Genomic DNA, 21,038 nt, shown 5'->3' with positions numbered 1-21,038 from the left:
TTATGCATACTTCGTGGCAACAAAGTCATTCTTCACCTGCTGTATGACTTTTTTATGTGACCTAGCCAGCATACCTACAGATATATGCATATTTACCATTTGTATTAACTAATTATGGTTGGAATGGGGTTAAGACCTGACAATTGGATTTTGAACTCTAATAGTGTAATAAAACTGATGCTCTCAATATTCAAATGAGCAAGAAAAAAAAAGTTAAAATTCACAGTAGATTCCAACAAGATATCCAATGCAGAACATTTTCATATTTATGAATATACTTATGTATTGACAACCATTACTCCAAATTGCAATTGACTCTAAATTGCAATTGCGCCAAAAATAAAACACCATCATTTCTGCATGCATAACATTATGTTAATAATTATTACACCTCAACTCCATAAGTAGTGTGGGATGGTTTAAAGTTAAATCAATATCATTCATGTAAAATCTGATGATTGGCTATCATTTACTGCATTATCCCCTGTTAACCTGTAAGAAATTGCCTAGTGACAGAACATGACATGTCATTGTTGCTGTTGCTGCTGTTGTGGTTGTTTTGTTGGTGGTGGTGTGATCTTCAGTCCAAAGACTGTTTGACGCAGCTCTCCATGCATGTCTACCCTGTACAAGCCTCTTCATCCCTGTATAACTTCTGCAGATTATATCCATTTGAATCTTCTTACTGTACTAAGCCTTGGTGTCCCTCTGCAAGTTTTGCCCCCCCCCCCCCCCTCCCATGCTCCCCCTCTTCATTAGCAAAAGCAATACCTCCTTGTGGCCTCACAATATGTCCTTTCATTAGTTACTTGTCTAACCATCTAATCTTCAGCTTTCTTCTGTAGAGGCAGATTTCAAAAGCTTCTATTCTCTTCTTGTCTGAACAGTTTATTGTCCTCATTTCACTTCCGCACAAGCCTACATTCCAGACAAATATAAAAATGACATATTATCTAACTTCAAACTAAATTTCATTGTTTTGAGTCTGTACAGAATGATGAAAATAAATATCAAGCAATATGTACAACAATTTCACTATTAAATTGGCTTACCATATTTCGTGAAGGAATAGAGCTGATGCGATTATCCGATGTTTCCTGGAATTCTTCTATGGCTGTTGACACAGCCATGGTAAGAAAAGTGTCACTGTCTAAAGAACATCCACCCTAGAACAGTTAAAATGAAACAAATGTGACATAAGGTAACACAACAGTCCCAAAATGGTAATTTTAGAGTGGACTATAGGTAACATAGTTAATTTGTTACTTGTGTGTCCTAGGCTTTGCTGCATATAACTGTATCACCCACATTCCTGACTAATCACATTTTCAGGTGTCTACAGACTTAGTCACTATTTTCTGTTTCCTGTATCACAACTTTTTTGTTTCCACTTGTAATTCTAATGAATCTATACTACTTGTCCCCAGTTTCAGTTCTACTGAAAACTTGGTCTGCATCTACATCTATACTCGGCAAACCACTGTGAAGGCATGAAAGATGATATGTCCCATTCTATCAGTATTAGGGACTTTTCCCATTCCATTCACATATGGTACATGGGAAGAATGATTGCTTAAATGACTCTGTGCATGCTGTAATTAGTCTAATCTTGTCTCCATGATCCCTATGGAATGATACACAGAGGGTTGCAATATACTGCTAGATTCACAACTTACAGTTGATTCCAGAAACTTTTTAGTAGCTTTTCAAGAGGTAAATTATGTGCCTACCAATTCAGTTCTTTCAAAAACTTTGTAATGCCCTCCCATGGCTCAAACAGATCTATGGCCATTCGTACTGCCCTTCTTTGTATTCATGGAGTATTCTATTAGTCCTATTTGGTTGAGGTCCCACACACTTGGATCAGTCAAACAAGTGTTTTGTATGTAGTCTTCTTGTAGATTAATTGCATTTCCCTAATACTCTACCAATAAAGAGTGGCCTGCCATCTACTTTACCTACAAATGACACTACGTAATCATTCCATTTCATATCCCTAAAAGCTGTTACATCCAGATAATTGTATGAGTTCATCTATTCCAACTGTGGCTCACTGACATTACAGTCACAGGATACCACTTTTTTTCATTTTGTGAGGTGGACAGTTTTACATGTTTGAACATTTAAAGCAAGTTGTCAGTTTCTGCCACCACTTTGAAATCTTATCAGATCTGACTGAGTATTTGTGCAGCTTCTTTCAGGCAGTACTTCATCATAGCTAATTACATCATCTGTCAAGATGTTTCTATTAATATTGTCCACAACATCATTAATACACATAATTAATAGCAAGTGTTCCAACTCACTTCCCTAGGGCACACTTTAAATTACCTCTACATCTGTTGATGACTCTCCATACAAGACAACTTGCTGCAGCCTCTCTAAAAAAAAATCATCAATCCAGTCACAAATTTTCCATGTGATCCTACTTTTGGTAATAAGCATAGATGTGGTACTGAATCAAATGCTTCTCAGAAATCGAGAAATACTGTGTCTATCTGACTGTACTGACACATGGCTTTCAGAACTTCATGCAAGAAAAGCGCACGTTAGGTTTCACATAATTGATGTTTTCGGGATTCATGCTGGTTGTCATGGAGCAGGTCATTCTATCTGAGATACCTGATTATGTTTGAGCTTCAAAAATGTTATAAGACTTTGCAACAAATGGATGTCAAGGATACTCGACAATAGTTTTGTAAATAAATTCTGCTACCCTTCTTGTAGATGTGAGTGAACTGTGCTTTCTTCCAATCCTTTGGCATGTTTTTTTTTCCGTTTGGCACGCCTACAGTAGGTAATAGGTTAAAGAGGAACTTACTCAATAATGAATTCTGTATAGAATCCAGTAGGGATTCCATCAGGCACTGGAGCTTTGTTCAGTTTTAACGATTCAGCTGTTTCTCAGCATCACTGACACTAATATCTGTTTCACTCTCATCTTTTCAGTGGTATGGGAATTCAACTGAGGCAGTACTCCGGTTCTTTTCTTTGTAAAGGAACATTTGAAAATGGACAAAGAGTGCATCTTACATGGCACTAGCAACTGTACAAATGCATCTTGTAAAATGAAGAAACACAACAGTTGCTGAACCAACAATTTTTCATTGAACACACAACCAGTTTCAGAGCACTTGAAGTTCCATCATATGGTGTAAAACATAATAATGAAATATATGTATTAAAAAACTATGGGAGGGAATTCTCGAGATATTCAAGTTTACCAATCCCATATATGTTTGATACAACCTGTGGTATGGGTCAAGTGCACCCTAAATATTTATGTTAGTAAGTATTTACTATTACTTAGTTTTCCTCTCAGTGTTATTGGCCATGTGGTGTGGAGGAGGGGAGGGGGACAGGTTTTATGGAATTTATGTAGGTAATTTCACAAAATGTGTGAATACGTGTTTTCTCTTCCCATCTTTATAACATCTTACATTTTTAATGATTCTGGTGGCTTTTGGTGTGCGGTCCTGATGGTTTTATAGATCTGTCTAGGTCTCCCCCTTTTTACTCTTTTGACATAGAACTTCTGTTCCATAATGACACTGGTGCAAGGATGATCTCAGATGGTTAAGTGACTTCATTTGTAACATCCTGTTCTCTCTTTCATTCTGAATTTTACTTTAGATATTGTAACTGTTTAAGTTACAAGTAAGTACTTTTCTGCATGTAACCAGGCTGTGCTAACAACTTGACACCTCACATCATCACAAAAATTCTTTCAGACTCACCCCATTCCCTCTGCCTTAAAATATTGGAACCTGATGAGTTGGCAGTCTTGTTCAATCAAGGATCATGAGCAAATCTGTTGTAACATAAAAATAAAACTGAAAAGAAATTATAAACTCATTGATGCACCTACCACTTCAGAAAATTTATAAATCTGTATCTCCATCTTTCTTCTGTACAAACAGATATACACTTATAACAAATAAGTTACACAGGAATTGTATTTATACTTCTGAGGATACTACATTTCAACATTTTTCTTTCTTCTGAAAATACACAAATATTTCATCATTCATAAAGAAGGGTAGCTATCGAATTTAAATAATATACCAGACAGTATTAAACAGGCAGTTTTAAACACTCCATTTATGAATATCACATTTTACCGTGAAATGTTAATGTTTTTTTTTTTTTCTTTTTCATACATTAGAAAAAGTGACTTTGATTTGAATTTTTTGAAGCACTCAAAACATGGAAGCCTACATTACGCGGCATACAGTATTACCATATCTTCTCTCTTACAGCTTTCCCTTGCATGTCAAATGTAACTAATTGACTGATTGGTTGATTCATACATTATTCATTCATTCATTCATACATACATTATGTTCTGCTTATCCCATCATGAAGGAGAGACAACAGGAATGTGGAACTTGTCAAGTTATACATTAACAGGCTGAAGCAACCACTGCTGGCTACTTCTTTGAAGTGAACTGACAACAAATTATGACTAGTTTTAACCTATTCAAACTGATAATTATGGCAATCACTTCTAGATTTCTTTATGTACTCATATGTATGTTGGGAGAAAAACAGCTACTTTGCAGAAAGCCTTTGCTCGTCGTTCTACATTACTCAGCTACTGTTACTACCTAACATTTCAAACAAAGCATTGTTACTTTATACAGACGAATATGAGTTTATATATTGGCACAATAAGGCCCTATCTGATTCAAGTATCTGAGTTACACAAAATTTACATTCTCAAGTCAAAGAATTTGGATATATTCTAGGAGGAGTGGCTAGTGGCATATTTGTTTATTGTGTGTTAAAATATTTGGGAATTTTTAGTTTGCCACCTGATATCTACCGGCACACTGTTATACAACTTTGCCCCAGTATATAAAATTCCATTCTGACCCGTAGTGAGGAATGCAGAGCTATATGGAAATTATTGTTACTTTTAGTATTGTGGTTACTTTTAGTATTGTGAGTTCCTCCTAAGTTCACTCTTGTCATTAACCACAAATACCATTAGGGAGTACATGTATTGGTATGTAAGTGTAAGAATACCTAGTTCCTGAAGAGATTTCTGAAAAATGTTCAGTTGTCAACTTTAAACAATATTGCTATTACATGGTTCTGTAGAATAAACATTCTTTTCACCTTAGGTGCAATGCCCCATAAGATTGTGCCATAGGACAGAATTGAGTGGAAGTATGCAATTTTGTCCGCAGGTCAACAAAGGGGGAGTGATTTCTGAGTGCAAGGCAGGCAAAATTGAGTTTTTCAGCTAGCTTATCCATAAGCTGGTGCCACCTAAGAATTTTATCTATCTGTATACTCAAGATCTTCAGACATGAAGCCTCATGTTTTATTGAAATACGTGCATTAGGTTTTTCATAACCACTTTCATCTTTTCTATCTGCAGCACAATTTTCATATTGCATCACACAAATAGTCATCTTTTCTGAAAGTCTGTCATGTTCCTCTGAAAGACTGACTAGTTTTGAGCCACTATCCAAGAGTTCCTCATTTATAAGTTTGATATGTTATGTCTGTTAGCAATACTGTCTGAATTCCACAATTTATACATTTTTGTATACATGTGAAAAAAGAAACATACACAGAAACATGGTTGATGACAAAATGCAAGAATCATGGAATGCAAGCTTTCACTGCCAGTACTTGTGTTACTGCTGATATTTGACTTATGTAAATAGCATCCTGAGTCCTTAAAGTCTCTGGGGATGTCTCCAGCAGCGGGAGAGGAAATCTTTGGCAGGTAATTACTCCTTGGGCCTTAGCCTTATGACCATAAGTCAAATATCAGAAAGAATGAAAGAACCTTCAACAATATCCCTGAATAAATATTTGTGCTGAAGATAAAATGTAACACACAAATATTGGCAAGGAAGCCACTACTTTCAAGAAAGAGCTGCTACTTCCGTGGTTACATTAAATACCTGCTGTTTACCCCCTACTGCTAGCACATCATAAGCATGGTGATGTTCATATTTAGCAAAGTTATCTAAGTGTGCTATGAATTGATGCCTGTTTAAATAATCATTGCTACTTGTCAGGCAACTAACAGATAAGCGGATAATTTGAAGAAATAGTAGCCAACAACATATGTCTTTTCATACTGTAGGAATTCCCAATTTTTTTACTTAATGTCTAACAAGAGTTTATTGAAAATGTTTGCACCAGAAAACACAGCCACTCTGAACCATAGAAGAGAAAGCAAGTCTTAATGGAAATTACTTTTGTATTGTAGATTTTGATGATGTAAAAGTCAACTCAGCTGCAAGAAAACATTTAAACAATAAATGTAGTGGGAATTTAGCATCCCAAGATCTGTGAGAAATTTTAGCAATATCATCATCATCATGCTCATGTACTTCATATGACCCTGTTTGGTCTTACATAATGCCCCTTTCATCTCCACCAACCTGTCTTCAGATCCTAAAGTTATACAATTTATTGTCCCTTAAAAAATTGTAATTATGCACTTGAGTTTACAAAGTTCATGTTATCGTTGATTTACCTTCACAACATTTTACTGGTCTTTTTTGTGAAAAACACTGTCTTTCTTTAATCTGCATTCTCCCAGAAAATAATACTGGAAGTCAATAGCAATTGAAAGCATACAAAATGAGGAAGCATTCCTTCCTTCAAGACCAAACAATGAAAGAAATTTCTAAGTAAGAAACATACTGAACAGTGATTATTGATTTTAAAGCTAATTACAATCACATCAGTAATAACTGCTAAGACTTACACACATTTTAAGAGTAAACTATAATGCAAAATACTTTTTGTTACCTTATACACTAACCTGAGGAAATTTCTGCTGTAGGGCTTGATACGCAGACTGGTACTTTGGAAAAAGTAAGTTACTTTCAGCTAGTGATTGCAGCACAAAATAGAATGATATTTCACTCATAGAATAAAGCTGGTCTTTGTCTATTTGTTCAGATATAAAAGTTGCCTCTAAGTTACTCCAATCAACAAATGTAAGCAGTGCTCGAATGCTTCGCTCTCTTGCTGTAATGTCTTTCTGAACCCATCTTGAAATCAGGCTTAGGAGACTGTCCTGAGGAACGACCCAAGCCTGAACATATGAAAATAAGTTTCAGAAATAAATATTATTTTTCTTTTAGTTGCAAGCAAAAACATATTTTGAAAAATATGAGATAATTACAACAACACATTTTCAAAATATATACAAGACATAATTAAAAATGGCATTAGTTCCAAGAACAAAAGACTACATCACAGGTCTCAGTTTTGGTGCTTTGAAGATTTCCCAGTAAATTATATTATGAGGAGGACAGATTGCTACTCCCCATATAGAGGAGACAGTGCGTCAGAGACGGGCACAACAAAAAGACTGATAAACATTTAAACTTTTGATGAAGGGCCTTCTTCCAAGGCAGAAAACACACACACATTCACAAAAGCACAACTCACACACACATGACCACTGTCTTTGGTGCTGTAGCCAGACTCCTGACAGCAACTGCACCTGATGGGAGCAGCGTTCTGGCATAGATGGAGCAGATAAGGAGGGGCATAGGGTGGGGGGAATAGCATGTTGTAAGGGAGGGGGAGGTGGTGTGCTGCCTGTGGGAGCATGCAGGGACATGGTGGGAACAAGGTATCGCTGCTAGATGCAGTCGGGAGGTTTGGGGGAGGGGAGGGGGAGGAGGGAGGGGGGGGGGGAAGAGCAGAAAGGAGAGAAGTAGAGAAGGGGAAAAAGACCAGTGGGTGCATTGGCAGAATAGAAGTCTGTGCAATGTTCAATTGGAAGCAGAGAAGGGGACTGGTTGGAGGAGGACAAGGACTAGCGAAAGTTGAGGCCATGGGGATTACGGGAACGTAGGATATATTGCAGGGTGAGTTCCTGCCTTTGCAGTTCAGAAAAACTGGTGTTGGCAGGAAGAATCCAGATGGCCAGGTTCTGAAGCAGTCACTGAAATGAAACACATTGTGTTGGGTAGCATGATCAGCATTTTGGTGGTCCATCTGTCTCTTGGCCTCAGTTTGTTGATGGCCATTCATTCGGACAGACAGCTTTTTGATTGTCATGCCAATGTAGAAAGGATCACAATGGTTGCAGCTTAGTCTGTAGATCATATGACTGCTTTCACAGGTAGCCCTGCCTTAGATGGGATAGCACATGCCTCTGACAGGACTAGAGTAGATGGTGGTGGTGGTGGTGGTTGTAGTGGTGGTGGGAGGATGTATGGGACAGGTCTTGAAAATCTAGGTCCATTGCAGGTATGTGAGCCATGACGCAATGGGTTGGGAGTAAGGATGGACGAGGATACTGCATAGGTTTGGTGGGTGGCAGAATACCACTGTGGGAGGGGTGGGAAGGATAGTGGGTAGGACACTCCTCATTTCAGGGCACGGCGAGAGGTAGTCGAAACCTTGGCAGAGAGTGTGATTCAGTTGCTCCGGTCCTGTGTGGTACTGAGTCACAAGGGGAATGCTCCTCTTGGCCAGTTGGTGGGACTTTTGGAGGTGGTGGGTGACTGGAGAGATAAGGCATAGGAGATCTGTTTCTTTTTTTATATAAGGTTGGGAGGGTAATTACAGTCTGTGAATGCTTCAGTGATATCCTTGGTGTATTTCGAGAAAGGCCACTCATCACTATAGATGCAACGGCTGTGGGTGGGCAGGCTGTATGGAAGGGTCTTCAAGGGTATGGAATGGGTGGCAATTGTTGAAGTGGAGATATTGCTGTTGGTTGGTAGGTTTAATATGGGTGGAGGTAGCCATCTTTGAAGTAAAGATCAAGATCAAGAAAGGTGGCTTGTTGGGTTGAGTAGGACCAGGTAAAGCAAATGGGGGAAAAGATATTGAGGTTCTGGAGGAATGTGGATAGGGTGTATTCAGCCTCAGTCCAGATCATGAAGATGTCATCAATGAATCTGAACCAGGTAAGGGGTTTGGGATTCTGGAAGTTGTGGAAGGATGGCTCTAGATGGTCCATAAATAGGTTGGTTCAGGATGGTGCCCATATGAGAGCCCATAACCGTACCCCGGATTTGTTTGTAGATAATAGCTTGAATGAAGAAGTAATTGTGGGTGAGGATATAGTTGCTCATGGCAGTTAGGAAGGAAGTTGCAGATTTCAAAACCATCAGGAATTGGGAAAGGTAGTGTTCAATAGGAGTAAGGAGATAGGCATTAGTAATGTTAGTGTATAGGGAGGTGATATCAACACTGACAAGCAGGGCACTATGTATTGAAGGATAGGCTGCAGGTAATAGGCTGAAGGGGTTGGTCTATAAGAGCAGAGATTATATCAGTGGGGACTTTAGGACTGGAGTAGGTGGTGGTGGTGGTGGTGGTGGTGGTGGGAGGATGTATGGGACAGGTCTTGAAATCTATATCTATTGCAGGAATGTGAGCTGTGAGGTAAGGGGTTGGGAGTAGGGATGGACAAGATTATTGCATAGGTTTAGTGGATGGTAGACTATCACTGTGCAAGGGTGGGAAGAATAGTGGGTAGAATATTCCTCATTTCAGGGCATGAAGAGAGGTAATCAAAATCCTGTTGGAAAATGTGCTTCAGTTGCTCCAGCCCTAGGTGGTATTGAGCCATGAGGTGGCCGGACATTGGGAATGTGGGATGTGGTGGGCGACTGGAGAAATAAAACACAGGAGATCTCTTTCTGTGCGAAGTTGGGAGGGCAGAATCTCAGTACCTTCAATGTCTTCTTTCTCATTCTCTTCACCTGGTCCTCCTCAAGCCCACAAGCCAATTTCCTTTATGTTCACTGCTACTTTAAGGATGGCTACATCAGTATATCCATCCATATCAAACCTAAAAACCACCAGCAAACCTCTGCTTCAACAGCTGCCACCCATTTCATACCAAAAAGTCCATTTCACACAGTCCAGCCAGCCACAATCATCACATCTGTAGTGAGCAGTCCCTTTCAAAAAATTCACAGACCAGAATTACCCTCTACTTATTCTAAGAGATATGATGGTTGTAGACTGAGTGTCTTATGGAGACCTATAAAATCCTATACATTCTGGGTGTAGTGGTCGCATTTGCTTATGAGTGGTCCCACAGGTGATGTAAAATGTTTAGCTACAACATAGGTGGGCACTCCAATGTTACTTACAACAGGTCAAAGGGGGATCCTAACCATGTGGATTTTTGGTAGGATTGCTGGTACAAACTTATAGTGACATTGGATGGATGTGAACTCTTCTTGAGGTGGTTCAAGGTTTTCCTCTGAATTTTGCCAACCTGCTCAATTTCACAATTTCAATGATAGCTTCACAAACTGGTAGCACCTGAATTTCTGTCTCCTGTGTCCTGAAACCAATGTCTCTGTTTTACACAGGCAGGAACTGTCCTTACAACATGTCGTTCAATCATGCAATCTTCCTGGACTCAATCTCGGCAAGCACCTGTCCCATGTCCACCTCCACTCCTGCATCTGTGCCCCCACCCCTTCCACTTTACTCATTCTAAACTCACTCTCTCATCTCTGAAGTGTCCTTTTTCTTATGTTCTATTAATGCCTCTCATTGCTAGCCCCAAACCACCTTTATTTCAGTCACCACCTCCTTTATCCCTCTCATCCACATCACAAGACACTGATGTTCATTTGTGTATGTGTGTGTGTGTCTTGAACCTACTGAATGTGGTACATGAAAAGGAATCTCACAAAATTTTCACACTGTTTTCTCAACATACGCAACTTCACATTAATTATGTGAAACATTAACATTTTTTCTCTGATGGGTCATAGAGGCTGCTTAACTCAGACGTCTTAATGCATTTTTTCCAGATCTACTACTCAGTATTTACTATTCTGCCAGAGTTTGAAAATCATTACATTACTAGAAGTACCAATAGAAGTCCACCAGCGGTAGTTGTCTCTCCTTGATGTAGCAGTAAGTTACAGAGCCAGTATTCATGCAGAGCAGCAGCTATTGCTGTGAGATACCCACTTCTCATCATGTCACTTTTCAAAGCATAAACTAAAGCATTTTTATTGAGTCAGTGCAGAGAAATTCACTTTTACAGGGAGTATAAGTCCACAGAGCACTTTATATCTGTGGAATTTAAATCACACATTCTGTAGGCATAAATCAAACAATGGGAAGTCCAGGATGGAATGTAATAATATTATGGGAAGAAAAGTTGCTACTCACCATATAGCGGAGACACAGTGTCGCAGATAGGCACAACAAAAATATTTTCACAATTAAAGCTTTCAGCCAATGGCCTTTGTCAACAACAAACACACATATGCACACACATCTCTGCTATATGGTGAGTAGCAACTTTCCTTCTCATTATATTGTTACATTCTGCAGGCACCTGGTCAAGACTCTTGGGATACTGACACTATGACATTTCTAATCAAGAAGATTTATGGTTAAATCTTCTCCAAGCTACCTGAGACATTCACAATCATGGTACAAGAGAGAAGCAAGTCTTCACAAAGACTCAATAACTCACAAATAACGTGAAAAGGAGTTATCCAGTTCGGAATAAAAGTTTACAATAAGCTTCCACTGCACATAAAAAAGGACACCTGCAACCACAAATATTCAAGAGTAAATAGAAATAATTTTTCAAAGAAATACTTTTTATAACACAAATGAATATCTAGAGCTATAAGTTACGTAACAGATATACCATGTGGTAAACCATACTGTATGCCACATATGTAAGTAATATTTTGTGCATCATACATAAATTGTTCGCAGTATTGTATGTGCCAATAAGTAAGGTATAATCTCTGTTCAAACTATTGCACTGTAAATAACGATAACTACAACCCATTTGGAATATTTGTCATATACTATATTATGTAACAATCATCAGCAGCAATCACTTTCATAAAATATCTAGGAGTGGAATAACAATATAAAACTATTTGCAGGTATGGCAAATGCCACACCGAGATTCATACAAAGGATCCTTGAGAAGTGTAGTCCACCCACACTGGATGTAGCTTACAAAACCCTCCTTCATCCACTGTTTGAATATTGCTCATCAGTCTGGGATTCATACCAGAGAGGACCGATGTAAGAAATAGAGAATATCCAAGGAAGAGCAAAGCATTTTGTTACCTTTTACCAAGCGCAAAAGTATTGCCGTGACATTTCATTGGCAGATGTTGCAAGATAAGTGTTCTGTATGATGGCATAGCTTAATTTTACAATTCCAAGAGCTTATGTTCCTTGATAAGTCAAATAATATATCTTGAGAAAAGACCATGATAGTAAAATTACAGACATTCAAGCTTACACGGAGGCTTAACAACAATTGTTTTTCACATGAACTATTCACAACTGGAACAGAAATGGGAGAAAGTACCTACTGTCACACACTGTAATATGGGCTGCAAAGTATTGATACACAGGCAGATGTACATGTAGTCTTTGTTTTGTCCTACATTGCACGGTACATCCTTTCTACAGAATGTAAGTTAACAGGACTGAATAAGAAACAGTCAGTCCATCAATCATGAAGACAATGGGAAATTAAGAAACACTACTCATATTGGGCTCTAGAGACACAACTGAAAATACACAAAATAATAATAATAATAATAATAATAATAATAATAATGGCATGTGACGAGGGCCTCCCATCGGGTAGACCGCTCACCTGGTGCAAGTCTTTCAATTTGACGCCACTTCGGCGACTTGCGTGTCGATGGGGATGAAATGATGATGATTAGGACAACACAACACCCAGTCCCTGAGAAGAGAAAATCTCCGACCCAGCTGGGAATCGAACCCAGGCCCTTAGGATTGACAGTCTGTCCCGCTGACCACTCAGCTACCGGGGGCAGACGAGTATCAGACACTTCTGTTTTTCTGTACTGCAGATGATGTAGTAATGACATCACAGATGTCTTTAACTAAACAGCTGTAAGATATTCTTGAAGTGAAAATGTTTATTGCAAGGAGTTTTTCATTTGACTTAAAACATAATGTATCTGGACAACTTGATTGTTATGCTGACCACTAGATGTACTCTTTTTGAAACACCCATCATTCTTCTGATTCTTACTTGTGTGACTGCACACATTAGAAACACACCCCATTCATTTGGTTCATACTTTCTAAGTTAATACAAGACAGATACCGTCATATATATAGTTCATCGAAATTTCACATTGTCATCAACTAATGCATAATACTTCACAGTCTGTGAACACAAATGCTACTGATGATCATAATAAAAGGATAAAATCTTATTATTTTCTTAACAACACTTGCTGTGTTTTGTGCTAAATTAATAAATTATTTTATCAGTTCATAATTCCTTTCTGTAGTCTAACTCAATAGTAAACAAATTACAGTGTTTTTATTGAGGTAACCAGCCACTTTGAGAACAATTGTTAAAGTGATGGTAACATACGACTACTGACAATGTTTCTACTATCCTTCTCATACTAAAACATGGTTGGAGCAAAATCTAATAAAAAAATACACAGCAATAAGCTGAGTGCAGTTATTAATTTCTCCAAGAATGTGTCTCCCTCCAAACAGTATACGCTACAACAAAATTAACTTTCTATGTAAGCTCAAGATGTACAGAATCTACTTCTCATTTCTTCTGTAACTGCTTCACATTTTTCTACATACATAGACTTCCATATACATGGGTGTAATATTTATATAATGGAGTTCACTACTCACCAAATAAAAGAAGTACTGGGCAGTGGAAAGGTCCTCAGGAAAAAAGAAACAGCTAAGCTGCAGACACTCTCTCTGTTAGATTTGAAAGTTACCACCTCAACTGCCCCAGCACCTCACCATCCCTTAAGTCAAAAGCACTACACACAGCCACCACCAAGCATCACCACAGGGAAATGTGTCATTACATATATCCTATTAGGTGTCCAGGGTCTATATGTGATAGAGCTGTCTAGCTTCTTTGGTCCTGGTGATGAAGCGTTTCACACGCTCATCCAGAGCAACATCCAGTTGAAACAGGTATTGCGTATCCATTGTCATTTTGGCCTCATAAGCACAGAGCAAAAAAAAAAAAAAAAAAAAAAAAAGGAATGGAATGGAATGAAGACTGTAGTCTCTTATTGCACTGTGTTGCGTGCAAATGTCACGGCAAGCAGTAATGCATCCCTATGTCTCTGCTTGATACTAACATATGACAGCACATCTCCCAACGTCTTGTTATAGCACTCTGTGAGACAAGTCATCTGTGGGTGGAAAAGCAGTTGTCATCCTGTGGTTGATTACCTCAATCTTTTCCATGATCACAGATCATCATGTGGGATGTTTCGTCTTTCAAAATGGTATCTTCAACAAGAAACTTCGCAAATTCAAGGGCTTCGGCAGTCAGCACAGTTTTGGTGACAGCGTAGCAGGTCAGGAAGTCCCTGCAGACTATTATCCACCAATTTTCTGACTTTGGGAACCTTCCCAGAGATTGATTCCAATTTGCTAGTATAGCATATAGTCCAATCAAACTGTCAAAGAAAAAGCCTGTACCTTGCAAAAGGTAGGATAGAAGATTTTATTTTTTTAACTAGTTCATGTGGTTGGAAACATTGGGAAACCAAATCTTGCCAACAAAATTTATGTTGTCTAAACTTTCTGTAGTCAAAGGCATTGAAAATTTCATAGTTTTTCAAAAAATCCCAATTTCTTATGTTCCTAGCACTGTCATGTCTATTTACTTTCTAGAAGAGCATAAAATTCTCTACAAATTTGATTACTACAATCTTTTTTTGCATCCAATACCAGGGGCACTAAAGTTCACAAAAAGTAAAGAACTTTCAAACTCAGTGCAAAATTCCAAAGTATGAAGTATTAGAGCACTTCTATTTCAGTTGTGGTGTACAGTTTAGAGAATTTCCGCGTAAATTCTAGAACCACTTGGCCTTCTACCATTTCAAACACACGATATTTTAAATACAAGTGTGAGAGAGCCTATCTACTGCGTGTCACCTGTCTGTGTGTGCAGGTCCGACGTGTGTAGTGAGAAAACTTGAGACACAGCGGGCAAACAGCACCAACAAGTACTTGTTGGTCGCACCACGGAAGTTGTAATGAAAGAACATGGTAGCCCCAAGGAACTTCTGTGTTATTCTGTGATATTTTATAACTTTGACTACTGTAGTGATGAAAAAAACATTTGAGTTGAAAAAAAAGATTTTTATTAATTTTTAACAGAGATGTGCTAGATGCAAGACTAGTTCACGATTTCTGTGGTTGCTGAATCAACTACGTGGTAAATGTATCTTAATTTGAGTCTAACATGAGACGACACGGGTCACTTACAAGAAGTCTAATAATGAGATTTTCACTCTACAGTGGAGTGTGCGCTGATATGAAACCTCCTGGCAGATTGAAACTGTGTGCCAGACCGAGACTCGAACTCGGGACTTTTGCCTTTCGCGGGCAAGTGCTCTACCATATGAGCTACCCAAGCACGACTCACGCCCCGTCCTCACAGCTTTACTTCCACCAGAACCTCGTCTCCTACTTTCCAAACTTCATAGAAGCTCTCCTGTGAAACTTGCAGCATCCTGGAAGAAAGGATATTGTGGAGGCATGGCTTAGCCACTGCCAGGGGGATGTTTCCAGAATGAGATTTTCACTCTGCAGTGGAGTGTACACTGATATGAAACTTCCTGGCAGATTAAAACTGTGTGCCAGACCGAGACTTGAACTCGGGACCTTTGCCTTTCGCGGACTAGTGCTCTACCATCTGAGCTACCCAAGCACGACTCACGCCCCATCCTCACAGCTTTACCTCTGCCAGTACTTTGTCTCCTACTTTTCAAACTTCACAGAAGCTCTCTTCAGGAGAGAGGCAAAGGTCCCGATTTCGAGTCTCAGTTCGGCACACAGTTTTAATCTGCCAGGAAGTTTCATATCAGTGCACACTCCACTGCAGAGTGAAAATCTCATTCTGGAAACATCCCCCAGGCTGTGGCTAAGCCATGTCTACGCAATAACCTTTCTTCCAGGAGTGCTAGTTCTGCCTTCACAGGAGAGCTTCTGTGAAGTCTGGAAGGTAGGAGATGAGGTACTCGCAGAAGTAAAGCTGTGAGGACAGGGCATGAGTCATGCTTGGGAAGCTCAGATGGTAGAGCACTTGCCCGCGAAAGGCAAAGATCCCGAGTTTAAGTCTCGGTCCTGCACACAGTTTTAATCTGCCAGGAAGTTTCACAAAGTCTAATGATTATGTGAGAACTGATAATTTTGTTCTTTATGGAAGTTGAAATACACTAACAATGAACTAAAAGTATTCTTCGAGTACCTACTTATTTCACGAGTAGAGATAGAGTGAGTCATACATATTCCTTTAACTAGTATCATTCTTCAGAGAAGTTTTTGGAGACTGACGTAGCTGGCTATCTAGAGAAGAAGATCGGCTGTGCATACCAAGTAAGTCTATGCATGTAAAAGAAGTGAGAAGGTTGCAGTTCAACTTCACACAGTCTTGTCATCAAAAACATTAGAACGTGGTGACCAGTGTGAAAGGACCTGTGGAAAAAAGGAATTTTGAGACAAAAACGAGAGAAAAAGCTATCAAGTGATGCCATAGCAACCGAGCATAACAAGACAAAACAACCATTTTACGAAATTGGATTCTGCCTAAATATCCGATGGAGAAAATTTGTAAATGTGAATAACGGAGAGAAGTGATAAAACACAACCAGAAAAACCAGAGAGAAGATCTCAACCTATTAGACTAAGAAGAGATACATCTAAAATGATATGACTAAGAAAATTTGGTGTGGGGGGTATAAATTGCTCACACATCGTGGGTATGTAAACACAGAAATCAGCATCCAGCACCACTGGCACCAGTTGCTATTCACCGGTGCTGACCTATTTCCATATCCGCTCACTGACACCTATGTGGAAACCAACAACTGACATCACTGGTACCAGTTGCAATTCACCAGTGCTGATAACACATACGCTCAACAATGCAGCCGAGATTCTACGCCAAGTGAGCGTAAAACAGAACTTTAGTATATTAATACAACATGGTATAAGCCGTTGAATGAACATTATTAGTGTAGTTAATATACTTAAAAGTTAATTTTTAGATGCTCACAAGGACTAAAGCTTGTAAAATTATGGATCAGGAACAGCAAGTTGGAGAAACTTTATAACCAGGCATGCCGATGAAAATTAGTAAAGAAGGGCCAGACTGGTTTGAGTTAGTCAATCTAATCAAAGCTCAAAATGTTACTTTAAGAAAGGAACTAAGTGCGACTTTAAGTGAAAAAATAGACACCCAGAGTCTTAAGTTAGACTAAGTAAATGCTCAATTAAATGATAAATTAGATTCCCAGAGTGAAACCTTGAATAGTCAAGCAACCAATCTAGGTTTATTAACTGCCAAAGTTGACGCATACAGTAGAGAATTTAGTAATCCATGGAAAGGCATGGATGCTTTAGGACTGTTTTCGACACTCTAAATGGTAAAGTTGAAAATTTGAAATTAGATTTAAAGAAGGAACTAACAAATTCTTTGTAGATTCAGGTAAATCAAATGTTTGCTGAATTAAACCAAAAACAGACTAATAATTTTCAGAATTTGACAAAAAAGTTAGACTTGAATATTGAGGAGAAATATAATAGTGTAGAATTAGGGATTAATGAAAAGTTAGGATCATTGGAGGATGTAATGTCCTAAAGCAGGGATGGCATACTTTGAAAGAGAGCGTTGATAAGCATAGCAAATTAATGACTGTCATTCAATCGCAAATTACAGGTGTAAGTACACAAGTATACAGTGCAGAAAGAAGCTTCAAAGAGAAGATAACAAGCTCTGATATTATAAATGTAAGTAGTCTCAAGGAACAGGTAGAGGAAATTATAGAAAGAAAAGTTACCAAGAGAATAACATCTGGGAACGTGTCGCCTGTGGCTTCTTCTGAACTTACTAATACCAGAAAGGTCATAGATGAACTCTGGAAAAAATTAAAGCTTATCCAAGACAAAGTAGAAAAAAAGAGTATCTTCATCTAATGCTGTGTTAACTAGGGAAGTGGTGACTGATTTGCAGTGGGGAGACTTTCAAAAGAAGTTTAAAGAGTTAATATCAGAACCATGGGACCCGGGTGGAGTCATATAACCCCCAGGGACATTAACGTTCTGAGTTAACAGGCGGAATGACGACCGTCTGGCCCTGAGTTGTTTTCGGTGTTCCTTCTATAATAGTTTTTATGCACCGGATTCCTTCAAAATCTTAAGCTACTCTACCATCCCACACTCAAAAATACTATGAAAAAAAATTGTACTAACTAGAATTTGTGGTTACGTCATCCCCAATGATTCCTGGTGGAGGATTTCCTAGTTCCATTCAGTCAAACTACTAACAACCTCTGACTCCCTATAAAATCTCTCGGGGGTACTAAAGAAGCTTCTGCATACCTGTTTCTGGTACTACTCTTATGTACCCTGCATGAGCACGCATGAGGTAGGGAACTGCAGAGTGCATTCACACCTACCTGTCCCCAATCCGGACTTGTCCCAACTTTGCTCGGCTGCAGCTTGAGATGGAAATTTGCACACATGTTATCTCCGTCATTTGGCACAGCCTTGGGACAAGATATATTAAGTGTGCCTGGTCAGCTCTTATCTCTCTCAGTTTTGACTGGCACACTCTCCATGTATAATTAGGTCATATTTTTGCTTGGACCTCGGTTTCGACTGGTGAGGTCTCCACGTATAATTACGTCATATTTTTGCTTGGACCTCTGTTTTGACCAGCGCGGTCTCACCATATAATTAAGTCATATTTTTGCTAAGAATGATCTTTGTATATAATCTCTTCACCAGTTTCTTTGCAAGCCTGCGTGTAGAGGTCTTCGTAAAATCAACGTCGTCAATTTTGTACGTATTATTGATATACAGTGTCATTACAATGACTCCAACATTGGTTTTCTTGAAAGATGCCGTGTAATCCTTTGATCAGTCACATATTTCTAGGTAAATATGGAGAACCAAGTCCTCGCGCATAAATTTCAAAATAATTTCTGAAGTCATGAGAATACTATTCTCATACTGAATGTAATATAATCGGGCCAGAGTTCCAATTTATATTTCTTGACGCATATTTTTCTGAGTGAACTGAAGGAAATAATAAGTTCGCAAAACATACAACATTGGATGACTAATTAAACAACTGTGATAACATAGTATATAGATTTTCTACTTTTTACAGAATATTTTATACCTTTTATGAGATTTGATGTAGATGGGAGGGTTTACATCAGTTTTGAAAGGGGTGGGTATTGTGGATAACAGCATGATTTACGAGAACACGTAACTCATGACTAACACAAAACACACACCACACCTTTCAAACAACCCTCACAAACCAGTATGCCTGATTCTTCACCACTTGCCGTTTCCATAGGGTTACTGAGATTTCCTTCAGAAACCTCAAGAGTGAGTGGGAATATCCATTATGTAGGAGATGATTTAACAACAATCCTCCTCCGGCATCTCACTCAAGTATCTACAAGGTAGGAATCCTGGGGAACAGGGGTGGGAAGGGTTTCCTGTCTTTGCGGCTATCTTCTTTGAACTTAGCAACAATTTCTATTTATTTCCTTTCTTACTTCTCATTTGAGGATCTATCTATTTTTTTCCCTCTTTCCATATTCATCTACTTCTATCACAGAAGTCCTTCCTGGTTTCCAATAATCTACATCTTACCTTCAAATAAGATGGTTGAAGAATCAGACTACATGAACACACATCCGTATACACAAAAAATTACATTTACACACAAACATTAAAATTACAGACTAGAAACATGTCGCGACATGAGAACCGCCAGGTATTTTAGGGGACGATTTGTGTACACACGGAAACATGTACACATATGTATATGCATATAAAAACTACGACAGTTCTACATTGCGGCTATCTTCTTTGAACTTAGCAACAATTTCTATTTATTTCCTTTCTTACTTCTCATTTGAGGATCTATCTATTTTTTTCCCTCTTTCCATATTCATCTACTTCTATCACAGAAGTCCTTCCTGGTTTCCAATAATCTACATCTTACCTTCAAATAAGATGGTTGAAGAATCAGACTACATGAACACACATCCGTATACACAAAAAATTACATTTACACACAAACATTAAAATTACAGACTAGAAACATGTCGCGACATGAGAACCGCCAGGTATTTTAGGGGACGATTTGTGTACACACGGAAACATGTACACATATGTATATGCATATAAAAACTACGACAGTTCTACATTGTAGGTACAAAAACTGTGACGATTTCACATCAAGCGAGTATACGTAAGAAGGAGGCATGAGTAATGAAAGAGCACGCAAGCAAGATTCGAGTTAATCGTGATGCTTATTTAAGAAAAGTCAGTTAGCAAATACTCTGATAAATTGATGAATAGTAGATTAAAACTGAAGAAACTGCAAAAAGGTGAGAATTTAAGGAGATGGAACCTGGATAAACTGAAAGAACCAGAGATTGTACAGAGTTTCAGGGAGAGCATACGGGAACAATTGACAGGAATGAGGGAAAGAAATACAGTAGAAGAAGAATGGGTAGCTTTGAGGGATGAAACAGTGAAGGCAGCAGAGGATCAAATAGGTAAAAAGACGAGGGCTAGTAGAAACCCTTGGGTAACAGAAGAAATATTGAATTTAATTGATGAAAGGAGAAAATATAAAAATGCAGTAAATGAGGCAGGCAAAAAGGAATACAAACGTCTCAAAAATGAGATCGACAGGAAGTGCAAAATGGCTAAGCAGGGATGGCTAGAGGACAAATGTAAGGATGTAGAGGCTTATCTCACTAGGGGTAAGATAAGATACTGCCTACAGGAAAATTAAAGAGACCTTTGGAGAAAAGAGAACCACTTGTATGAATATCAAGAGCTCAGATGGAAAACCAGTTCTAAGCAAAGAAGGGAAAGCAGAAAGGTGGAAGGAGTATATAGAGGGCCTATACAAGGGCGATGTACTTGAAGACAATATTATGGAAATAGAAGAGGATGTAGATGAAGATGAAATGGGAGATATGATATTGCTTGAAGAGTTTGACAGAGCACTG

General features: G+C 38.6%; 1 protein-coding gene across 2 annotated transcripts in view; it reads right to left on the bottom strand.

Moving 5' to 3' along the window:
• Positions 1-21,038, bottom strand: part of LOC126174640 (myoneurin-like) — a 136,941-nt gene that overhangs the window by 92,982 nt on the left and 22,921 nt on the right. For both annotated transcript variants that reach the window (XM_049921050.1, XM_049921051.1), the window contains exons 2-3: positions 6,794-7,069; positions 1,053-1,166 (exon numbers count right to left, since the gene is read on the bottom strand). In XM_049921050.1, coding sequence (XP_049777007.1) covers positions 1,053-1,166; positions 6,794-7,069 — 390 coding nt within the window. The remainder of the gene's footprint in view (positions 1-1,052; positions 1,167-6,793; positions 7,070-21,038) is intronic.

The sequence above is a fragment of the Schistocerca cancellata genome, chromosome 1 (genome assembly GCF_023864275.1).
Source record: "Schistocerca cancellata isolate TAMUIC-IGC-003103 chromosome 1, iqSchCanc2.1, whole genome shotgun sequence".
NCBI classification, from domain to species: Eukaryota; Metazoa; Arthropoda; class Insecta; order Orthoptera; family Acrididae; genus Schistocerca; species Schistocerca cancellata.
The sequence above is the reverse complement of the archived record's forward strand: the minus strand, read 5'-3'. Positions and strand labels throughout refer to the sequence as shown.